This window comes from Thunnus thynnus, chromosome 3 (genome assembly GCF_963924715.1).
Source record: "Thunnus thynnus chromosome 3, fThuThy2.1, whole genome shotgun sequence".
NCBI lineage: Eukaryota > Metazoa > Chordata > Actinopteri > Scombriformes > Scombridae > Thunnus > Thunnus thynnus.
In genome coordinates, this window is record NC_089519.1 from 20,407,510 (window position 1) to 20,419,634 (window position 12,125).

The following is a 12,125-nucleotide window of genomic DNA, read 5'->3' on the forward strand; positions in this document are numbered from 1 at the left end:
CCCACGGATACAAGAGAAGGAAAAATGTGTCATGCATCGGCACAAATTCCTAATCGTGTGGGGACAGCTTCAAGCGACTAAGCAGCAAGGCTGTAAAATCTGTACAGTGATTGATTGTGGTTTGCAGTTTGCTTCTATGTTGCTGTCCATGTGTGTATGGAAACAGTCTCATCACCTTTGCAGAAACACAATAAGGTCTCCATTCAAATAGGAAACCTTTCACGGTTAAGTGGGAACGAGCAATGAACTGTTGACAAAAGTAGCTTGTCATCATCCTGTAGTTACATAAGGGGCAACTGGTATGCCCAGGGTATGCCATAGTATATAGTTGGAGTGTAAAGAATGTTTGATGTATTTTGGTGAGTGTATATTTAAAACTCAAGGGTCGGGCAAAGCATTCTTTTTCAACCATTTGTCATTGCATGACTAACTTGAGAGGGTGTAGAAAACATTTTTTTGTGTTTGTGTTCATGCTAAGACAGACCTTTGGTCCTCATAAAGTTACTATCCAAGTTACATTATAATCACAGTATAGTTAATGTTTGGAATATGGACTGCTGAGGTTTGTGTGGCTTTGCTTGTATAAGTAGAGTAAAGCGCTGGTGCTACAAAAAACTTTACTCCTCAGGAATGTTATGCTGTGTGAGGTGTGCACCAACATGCACGCAAGTCTCTGTGTTGTTGGTGTTTTGTGTGCTTGAATAAGGACATAGCGATTTTTTATATGAGCCAAACATTGTCTGGTGGAATGACTACTACTATCTCATTTTCATGCAAAAATGAGAAAAATCTCTGCATCTTAATTTAATCAAAATTCAAGAAAATGTGTTTCATTAGCTACCTAGCACTACTACCTAGCACTACTAGAGCTATCTGACAGATTTCAGTAAGGATTTTCTCAAACCTTCCAAATAACTCACAAATGATTCCCAACACAGCTATGGCATTCTTACACAACATCAATTCAAATGAAATGTTTTAATCCACTTATTTTCCTTTACTATCTTTGATATTATTAGCAGGGGTGGGAGTGTGGGCTGAGGTGTCTCATGACGGGTCCTTACCTTCATAAAGCTGGGCATACTGAGGGAACCCTGCTGCCCGGAGCCAGGTACAGGCCTCTTTGGCTTCAATCTCTGCAGATGAGAAAAATAGGAACAACACAGAGATTAGTTAGAGTTGTGAGACACAGCTCAACCCACCCACAAGTACACGTACAGTAAACAAACCAAACCAAATAGCCTGTGATAACAACATGACTGATTTACAAATTAACGCCCTTTTGAGAACAGCAAATAATGACACCCTCTGATATATTGACTTTTTTAAATCATCATTCAAGTGCAATGTCATTTTAAAATGATATCCTGTCAAAATATCAAAGTGAGACAAAACTCAAGGATAAAGCACAACGACATGCTAGCGGCTTATCAAATGTGAACCCCTTGACCTTATTAGCTATCTCACACTCGGTCACTCTCTTCTCACATGCTTCTAAAGCTAAAGCTCAAAGCATCATTCGTGCAAATTGTGTTAACCCACTCACACGCCAAGTGTGTGCCACTTAAGCTCACACAGACATCTCGAACACAGAAAAACCCTCTTCCCATATGACAAGACTGTTCCCACAGATGAATATGCCATTGTGTGATTTGTAAAACATTTCATTAAGATGCCTTGAAGATGCTAAATTTGTATTTCTTAGACTTAAAATCTAACAGCTATGCCTTTACTGTAGTCTTTTATGTTCTGGATGTGTCTTCAACACTGTGTCACAAACTCCACCATAACTCCTTTTAAAAACAAGGTGTGACATTTGGGCTTGTTATGCTAAGTACCAGACTGAATGTTGAGGTTCACTGTGTGTCAGAGGAGCCAATTATCCGTGAAAGCCCTTTAGATGACATATGCCAAATGGTTGCCCACACCCCTGCCTCCTCAATTGCTCCGTCACCCCCACAGCGAGCAGTTTGTAGACAGAAGACAGACAGAAACATGTCTCCAGGCCTTAAAGAGCTGACTTTACAATGTCCTCTTTAGTGGAGTTGACAGCAAGTACAAATGTAGCACAACCTTGAGAAAAACTTGTAAACAAAACCTGTGGAACAAAGCCAGGAAAGGACACTGATAAGAAAAAATGGATGAAAGTGACAACATATAGACTGCAAAGCACTAAAGTGAAATACTTGCTATTTAAGGTACCAGTGCAAAGCAAATCCATGCAACTGTGGGGGAAGTCTGACAGGTTAGTCAAATGTTTCTATTTCAAGTTCCACATTCCTTGCACTCAGACATTATAGTAATGCCCCTTACCCTTTTAGTTGGGGTGCAACGTTTGGCTGAGCATGACTGAGCTAATAGTAACCACCGGTGAGGAGATGCAGAGTGGTTTATTTTATCTTTTAAACACCAGTCTAGCAGTTCCACCTCATTTCAAAGCTAAATTACACCCAGGGATTGATACTATTTTAGCACTAGCTCAAGAACAGGGGCATGAAAGGAAAACAGAACTTGCCTCAGAAGTGAATGAATACATCTTAGTGAGATACAGAGATAAATGTGTAGTAAATAGTGACATTAAAAGTGTCATCATTAAAAGTGAGACATTAACAACAATTGACTTGACATGCACAAAGAAAGGTAACCATAAAAGACAGACAGAGAGGTCAGAAGAAGACTTTTGCTGCAAAGGGTCTGGCCTAAACCATATATAAGCATTTACATACCAACAACAAGCCTAGACGGCAGACAAACCCCTTGACAACAAGGTGTGACACGACCAACACAGGGTCTCCCCTCTGCCACTGCAGGGGCCAGCGACTCCTGAAGCAACCACTGTGACACTAGCGTGCACCCAAGTGTCAAATAACATATTAACAGCTATGTTTTACTAGCTAATTCATTTAACAAATGAGCTCTATTTTTCCCTGTGGATGTGAGAAGGCATGTCTCAGTAGCCATGTGTGTGTGTGTATGTGTGTGTGTTGCACCTAGTATTTTTGGAGCGTAGTGAACCAAGAGGAACATAGAAACCAAGGGGTAATTATACCAACATTCTTGAAAGAAAGCCCAGCGTAGGTCTACAGATTCTTGAGTTCGCTTGTGTATCAACGTGAGTGTGTGTGTGCGCGCATGCAAACTCTGTGTGTTTGCAAAGACCAACCTCATGTTTAAAGACAAACCACTCAAAAGACAGTAAAGCTATTGAAATGCAAATTAGACATACAAACACATGGTTAGCTTTCCATCCCCCCTAAAACTCTCCAAAAAGGACCATGGGATCCAATAAGTGCCTTTGGAGGGAAGCTATCCAGTGACACACCCCATTTGGCTAGCATGTGTGTCAAATCTACTTTACAGTGACATAATGTGAACTTGCTGTGCCTCGGAAACAAAATAATGACAACAGCATTCACCACGCAGATGCATCAAACTGAATAATATTTGTCAGTGCTCTACATTGTCTCCATTCATTCACAGAGCGAAGCAAGAATATTTTTCTACCTTTTGTTTGGCTGCAGGAAGTGAACAGGGGCATGGGGCATCTGGCACAAACAACCTAACAATAGAGCCGCACACACACACACACTCATATGCATCTGGAATTTAAAAAAAAAAAAAAAGTTGGATCAGCAAAGCAATGTTCACAAGAATATCCCAGAGACTGCGGTCATAAAAATGTCATTCTGCAACACCCCTCCCAATCCTTTACATTTTTGTTTGCTTCGATAACTTGAGATTTGTGGGTGTATTTTATTTTTTGTCTTCCCTCTGCTTTCCGCCCCAATTCCTTAGCCCTCGCCAGGGAACTACCTCACTTCCTCTTCCTGCTTCCCTCACAGGAAGAGAGCCGAGCGGCGCTGCAGTGGCCACCGACCACCCGGCTGTAAGACCCTGCCTTCGTTTGTTCCTGGCCAGATAATAGGCGGGGACGCAGCCAAGACAAACAATGGCTCCGGTGATTGTGTGTACCTATCAAACGTCCTCATGGTTCAGACAGTTATAAAGCCACACTGGACAAATGTTTAAGAGCAAGCGTTCAACACTTAAATATGACAGCGAGAAATATCTATCACCTCAAAGTGAAGTTCGGCACCTTGATAATCATGGTGATATTTGGTTTGCGTGTGCCAAGTTGGCAGAAGTAAAACAGATTACAAATGTGAAAAGAATCAGGCCAGCACTCAAGTTTCAGAGCCAACTACACTACTGAAAATACTACACGTCCTGGCAAACTAATTATGCAACTGATTGCACGTAATTCCTTCTGTGCAATGTCATTTCTGGAACAGCACATTCGAGACACATTCTTTTTCATGTTTAGATTGTCTTTTTTTTAGTGACAACTGTTTAAGAGGAATGAAAGCAAGTGCGGATAGATTTAGCTGGTCTAAAATACACACCAGTTGACAAGTACTTTGTCAGCTTTGTGCCATTTTGACCCTGTTGACTTGAGGCTAGGAGCTATAGGAGCAACATAAGGTATCAGCAGCATGTAATTTCCTGACTGCAAAAGGTAACCTTCTGCTAGTACATAAACCAGACCTTCCTCGTGTTTGGGAACCCCATCATCATCACTGGTTGTCTGGTTGGCTTGGATGTAGAAAGACAGCTGGATAGATTCATCTCTGAAGCTGACCAGACCAGAACTTCTGGTCCTACTGAGGGGTCAACACAGGATGTCTGAAACATGTCCGTCAGCTGGGACAGAGACAGATTGAATGTTGCTAAAACTGAACCGGCCTCATTGGAACAACAGTTACATGGATTTTAGAAAATGCTTCTCTCTGTATTTACATAAATGTTTGACTACATGGAGAGAAATACAGAGAAATCCTCTCAGGAGGAATGAAAATGTCAGCAACACATTAGTTCTGGCTGATGTGAATGAGCAAAAACAACACAGTGAGACACACTTCTTCTCAGCGGGAAAGAGAGATGAGAGCGATTATTAGCAGATAACATGACTAATAAGAGCCAAGCCGAAGCTAATCGAGATCTCATATGGATCACGAGTGACTTTTCTCCTGGAATTTAGCCAAAACTGAACTGGTGAGTGGCCGGTCAGGGTTAAGCTTCATCCACTGCCCAACGGTATCGATTTCTAAAATTATCTTTTCTTTGCTTTTCTTTTGCCTGCTCTCACCCTCATCTCATCTGCTCCCTGTGCTTATTTCAACTCTGCTCTGGCCCTTCTCTCCTTTCCTGTGGCAGGAAATTCTCACAATTGCCGGCCACAGTTTCCCTCCATCGCAGGAGGGTCTGGCTTGGCTGAGTCTGAATGCTAAGCTCCAGTGGGAGTTTGTCAGCAGCTAGCAAACAAAGGATGCTGCTCCCCACCTCAAAGGCTCTGCTACATACATGGCAAACTGGATGTCAAGAGTCTGAATACAGTTATCACTGGGGCTGGGTCTTTGAAGTTGGCAGATTGAGAAGAATGCTTGACTAACAACTGTTGTGAATTGAGGTGGCTTATCTGGAATTACCCGAACATGGTGAGGTCTCGGAGTGCCAACTGTGAAACAACCCAAAAAGCAGTCAAGAGGGTTGTTATCAACTCCAGGTCTGAGTGGGTCTTTCTGAAAGAGCTGCAAAGTGGGTCTAGACAGGTGATGTGATAAACCAGGCCAGACTCAGTAGTTATCTACAATAATCAAGGCAAGGAGCCAAGATGCTGCCAGTGTTTGTCCTTTACCTCAACAGTGACAAGGACAAACTGTATTCTTGAACTTGAAGAACATGTTTCTTACTGATTCATGATCTTAGACTTTGTGAAACTATGTCCTGGTTGAACACAATGTCCATTACAGCTTGTGTCAGTATGATAACATCTGGTCAACTAGAAATACCTTTTTTTTTTTAATGTGACCAATGTAAATTCCCTCGAGTACTCTGCTGGAATGCAAAGATGGGCGATAACAGATTTTATTCCTGATGGGTATCATGTTTTGTGATTCCACGACTGAGACAGCTGGCGTTCCCTGAGAAGCTCTGGCTGTTAGCTAAGTGAGACGGTGCCAGGAATATCACCATCTGGCTGGCCTCAAGCTATGCCCCATTGACACACACACACACACACACACACACACACAAAAGAATAATGAGGTTACTACCACGGTCCAATCCAGTTATCTACCATCAGCCGGCGCAGGCACGCATACACGGACACATACGCATGCAAACACACAGCTGGCCAAGATGGATCATCACAGAGCTAACCCCAAAGGCCCCTGTGCTCCCTGATGACAGATTTATGCTCACACAGAGGGTCCTAGATGTGGATCAGGTGACCAGGCATACTGAAAGCATCTGATAGGCTTTCCACAGACAGATGACAGCGTACCTGCCAGGACCCCCTTAATAACTATTCATAAACAGATGTCAGGACAGGGAAGGTAACGTCAAAAATGAACATTTGTGTCTTCTCACAGGACATAAAGAAACTGTGTGCCAGATGGATGTAAATCCTGCAGATAAGGCCTCAGCTCACATCCTGTTTCACAGAGTGACAATGAAACATGCTTCCTTCATTTGCTCTTCTCTCAGAACAGCCAGCATCTAGCCACTAAACTACTACTACTATTAAACCATCTTGTCCTATCCCTGATTGAAAGAAACAGAAACACGTGTAGTGACAGAGATTTGTGGTTCCTTTTATTACTGTTACCAGATTACTCTTCTGTCTATTTAAGAGTCACTCTTAAGTGTGTGTGTCAGTGTCGTGTCTCAGCTTATGGATATATGGCTCAACTGAACCCAACTGTGCTCCTATCTGTTCAGACCTGAGGTAGCTGATAAGAAGCCATGTGTTGGAACAAACCGTTGAAACAGTTGAGACAGAGGGCCAATGCCCACAAATTAAGTTACACTGGCCAACGCTGCTGAAAACAGGATCTTATACAGCTTCCACATCCCCTCAAACTTAGCAAAAGGTCGGCACTCAGGCAAAAGGCACAAGCAGTTAAACAAAATGTATAGGCACCGAGATGGCAGAAGTGTCGCGGACTGGTACAATACCAATAATCTTACAGAACACTAAATACGATTTAGGCTGAATATTCCAGTTCACGACCCTGTTTCCCCACACGGATCAAAGTTTCGTTTTAATCCAATTCAAACAAGAGCGTGCTAACCTGCCACAGGGTCGCCTCGGCTGTGTGCGTAAAAGTGGGAGATTTTAGACAAAGATGTGTATGGAGTCTGGAAAGCATCCCTGACAAGCTGGTGTGTAATGTGGGAAAGGTTGTAAGTAAAATAAACCTGGGGGGTTTTAGTGAGCCGTGAACAGGAGTGGGGACATTGGAGACACGGAGTTATGGGCAAAGCGGCGAGATTTCTTATCTGACAGCCCGCAGCAGTGTGCCTTAAAGAAGACTTAGAGAGTGTTTTACTGAAGCTGAAATTCAAGCAGATCTCCAGAATCTTACATATTAAAAGTGTCTAGTAACAGGCATGTTGTGGACTATTACTAACAGGTTCAGGCTGTATGTGTCTCCTTATTGATAATCACGAAACCACAGAATGTATGACCATTTTTTTAACTTTTAAAAAGACATTTTAAAATAATTCTTTTACAAAACACTTATGGTAATTTCTAAAACAGACTTACGTGTTAGTATCATTTTATAAAGTCTCGTTCGCGACCAGCCTCAGCATAAAACTCCCGGCTGCGTCCCGGCAGGCTCCGACTGTCCAAAGTCAGGTCTACTCCACTGTTAAAGCGAAGCCCGCATGATAAATCCAGAGAAAACTCAAACTACACAATCGGCAACAAGTGTCCTCTGACCGTTGCGCGAGACAGTAAATCCATGGTTATAAATTGATTGGGCTGCGATTGACAGAATTCCACAATCTTCAAATCCTCCCGACGCCGTGTGTCCCTGCGTGCAGCGCGAAGCGGTCCCCCAGCAGGAATGTGAATGGAGAGTAGAGTGATTCAAGCTTTAGGAATGGGCAACTCTGCCGTGGCTCCACCCCACCTCCACCCGCTCCGCTGCTCCCCACCTGATAGAGGCTGGAGACACACTCAGCTCATAATGTGTAGGGTGAAGTTTATAACGAGTAGCCTACAATATCTGTCATAATGCGGTCAAAGCGCACAAATCATCGAAGCTGCTCTTATCAGCTGCTCGTTTATTTTACCGTAACCTCTAATAATCTCATTTATTTGTCTGTTTGTTTATTTGCTGTTCATTTAATGTACTAAGTTATAAGCCCTATGTTTCATAAATGTTACAGCAACCTTTATAAATCGAAAGTGGACTCCCCAGTATTCATTTCAGCTCAACCAAATCCGTCCAGTAGGCAGCAATTGACTCGGAGGTTGGCACCCAGTTTGCATATCATTAGAAAATACTGGAGACAACTGAGAGACGCTCCTTTGTGCGCCGAGATTAGTCTGAAAGGCGCAAGTGGTGCAGTGAAAAGAGAAATGTTGCAGGTATGGTAATGCCTTTGCCTTTGGCGCGCCTGACGCACGTACACCACGCTCAGGTTGACTCTGCAACAACAAGTCTGGATGATGTAAAGTTGATAGTATTACACTTTGATCACGCTTTGTAAGTATCTACAAAGAATAAGTAATTATATGACAAAAAGACGAATGTAAAACAACTTCAATACCATGAGGGCACACAGTTTGTGGAGGTGGGGGGCGGAGGGGGGGGGGTGTGCATTACTCATTTATAATTGGTCTATTTCAAAACAGCCTGTCGAGTTTTCCAGTTTCCCCTCTTCCCCACAATCCTTCGGGACTTTTCATCCACGGTTTTCCAAGAACTCTTCAACGACATCAGCATTTTGGCATCAGCCAGCTCTGTGTTGTTGTCATAGTAACACACAGGCGCTGAGGTGGTGCACAAAGGGAGAGCCAAACGAGTCACCATGTGGCAGGGAAATACATGTAATCCAAAGCTTGGACGGTGAGTGAGGAGTCAGAGTGGGGAAAGGATGATGCAGAAAACCCTGGCTAACTGTGCAGTCTGCTGTTGGCTGCCATACAAGGCCCAGCTGACAGAGTCACAAGTGATTCACTCAGAAGAGATCCTGCCAGCTAATAAAGTCAGTAAAATCACGAGGCTTTTATCATTAAAGGCACATAAGGAGGGCTGGGTATCATTTTAAATTTTTACATTAGTTTCGGTATAACAAAATAATACATTTTTTCAATACTGCATTCAGTTTCAAGAATATAAACATGTTTCACCTACAAAACTCTCCCCTTTTATCAAATTTCATAATGCATCAGTGCTGACTTGTCTTAATTCTGTTTGAGGCCCTTTTTGAAAACATGAAAACATGCTTAACAGCATCGCATCACCTCAAAACTTTACACATTTTCCTAATTTCATGGATGATTTTGGACAATTTTTTTTCCTGTTTGGGGTCTCAGCTGTAAAACAATGGATTTTCATGTTCTCTATATCTGTCATTGGTGTTGATGGTACATTTTACTTAACACTATCCAACCCAAATTCCAAATTAGTCTGTTTGGATTTCTGTTATTTTACTTTATTTGATCAAAGAGTAACTAAACAAAGAATCAGTATCAACTTGACAGTTTTCAATATGTCACATTTCAGCCGGTACTCAAAAAGCATTGAGGTTTGCTACCCATATACAGCTAAAGAAAAAAATGATAGCTATATACTGTAGAGTAGGACTCAGTAATGTGACTAAAAATACACAGAGGATCATTAGAGGTCATACGTATTATGTCACCAGATCAGCACTAATATCAGTGCGCAAACAGCAAATACATAAACGGAAAACATGTGAGCTTTTGAGCTCATAAATTGGGGAAAACCTTGTGATTTCTATCCTAAATCTGTGACCTGAGGGTAAGGAGAACGATAATTATGTCTGTTTGTGTGTGTGTGTGTGTGTGTGTGTGTGAAGGAAAGCGGCTGAGATAGGGGAAGGATAGAGAGAGAGAGAGAGAGAGAGAGAGAGAGAGAGCAAAGAGAGGAAGGAGAGATGAAGAGAGATTACCAAACAAGGCCAAATCCCGGAGCCACAAAACCCGACCACCCAGAGGCTGCACCCAAAACCCCAACTCAAATCTACCCTCAGCTGAGATGGGTCAACAACCCTGCACAGAGATGAGAGGGTTCAAGCTCTCAAGTGTTTCTGTGGTGATAAATACACAATAATGCCAGCGCCTGTTGATGAACGTGTGTGGTAAAGTGTGAGAGACCAGACAAGCAGTCTGCTGCTGCTGCCAGTCGCTCGGGGGCAAATGAGTGTGTCTTAAGAGTGTCTACAATTTTCATTCATCAAAGCTTGCCAAAGTCAGTTGCTTGTTTGGCTTATGATTCAGATATAGATCAAATACGCGCGAGTATAATGAGGGCTTTGGACAAAAGAGAGGAAATCAGGAGATGCAATCACAAGAGATTAGAGTCTGCATTAAATTCAACTTTTCTTTGGAAAAGTAAAAGAAATAACCACTTTTTTTAAAGGTTTATCATGAGGGAATTTTAGTGGATTATCTTGTGATTCATAGTATATTGCACTCATGTTGCTAGCTGTTCCATATTTATTTAGAAACAAAAAAGCACAGGTGTTAAAAACAACACAAACCACAGACATTTTTATTTTTCATAAAATTGGCCCTTTAACTTGTTGCTGCTGGGTTGTTGGGTGAAGCTACTGTTGTAGGTTGTAAACTTTACAGTGTCACCTCTGACCCTGAGACACAAGGGGAGTGTCTGGAAGAGGAAAATAGAGAAAGTGAGTATGAAAAATGATAAAAGACCTTTAGATATAAGCCTTTATAGAGACAGTGATAGACAGAAATAAAGAGAGGACAGTGAAAACATATAAAAGACAGAAATATAAAAAAAAAAGAAAATTGAGAGAAAGATTCAGAATAAAGATGAAAGACCCCCCCCCCCTCCCTTGCCATAGAGAGCCCTCCTATGGGATTGCCTTGGGGTTTATGCTCCCCTCCTCTACCATTCCTAACCCCAAACAGCGGGGCCAGGTGAGGGTCAGCGGACGGACGTGTCAGTCCAACACACACACACAAACACCCAAGGCCGTGTCAACAAAGACTCACAAAAGAGATAACCAAATTATGGGTCTGCAGAGGTCATAGCACCTCTCCTGAAATAGAGATGAACATGTGTAAATGTCTGTTTTTGTGGGTAAAATTTCTTAAAATTAGGCCCTGAAGATGCTTTTCACCACCTAGCACAACAAACCACAACAGGTGATCTATGTGTTTACTACAATGCCACTTACTCATCTTACTGTGTGTGTGATTGTGTTTTATTTAGAGACACAGAGGGCGAAAGAGAGGCTATCACTACTGATCTGTACGACCACCACTGTCCTTGAAACTTGAATCCAAATGCCTCCAATGACAAGCCCCTGTCCTCTGCCTTTCACTGATGCAGTTTGAGATAATGAGTTTAACTGCTGTGTGTTTGTGTGTGTGTGTGTGTGTGTGTGTGTGTGTGTGTGTGTGTGAGAGAGAGAGAGAGACCAAGAGAAGGGGAGGAAATAATCTTTTCATAACAGGAATCTCCAGAAATAGCTCATCCATGGTCTTTGGGATCAGCCCAATAAGACAGTGATTAGAGAGAGAGAGAAAGAAATGGAGAGAGAGAGAGAGAAAGAGGGAGAGAGAGAGAGAGCACATACTTCTACACACAATAGCGAGGAGGAAGTGTAGGGAGACAGCGGCCAGGACCAGCGCACACACAAACACACACACAAACAAAGGAAGTGTGAAGCAGACAGCGCACCAAATGCCTCGCCGACACCCTCTCCGGGCTTTGATGGACTGACCACGATCACAATAGAGGCAGGAGGCTGACACACACACTTACAAAAACAATGGATCTGTGTTGCACTAGCATGTATTTTTCATCCAGATGGTGGACTTCAAAAAAACAAGAGCTTCATGTTGGATCATCCATTTATAAGGTTCTTTTTGTCTACAGTAGAAGTAAGGGTGTATTTAGATTATGGCACAAGAACAAAAAAAAAAATCTAAAGCAGGAAAAATGAACCATTGAGGGAAGGTTGTTGAAGATATGCATTGTGCAAGGATAATGAGCTTTTAAGTGATGGAGTCTTGAGTGTGGTTTAGTCTTCATACACATGCATGCATACATACA

At 42.4% G+C, this 12,125-nt stretch overlaps 1 protein-coding gene across 5 annotated transcripts in view; it reads right to left on the bottom strand.

Annotated features, from left to right (window-relative positions):
• Nucleotides 1–12,125, bottom strand: part of dlc1 (DLC1 Rho GTPase activating protein) — an 89,698-nt gene that overhangs the window by 17,030 nt on the left and 60,543 nt on the right. For 4 of the 5 annotated variants that reach the window (XM_067584691.1, XM_067584688.1, XM_067584689.1 and 1 more), the window contains one exon: nt 1,065–1,136. In XM_067584691.1, the coding sequence (XP_067440792.1) occupies nt 1,065–1,136 (72 nt within the window). Of the gene's footprint in view, nt 1–1,064; nt 1,137–7,609; nt 7,927–12,125 lie in introns of those variants that run through there. The other variant, XM_067584692.1, reaches the window with a different exon arrangement.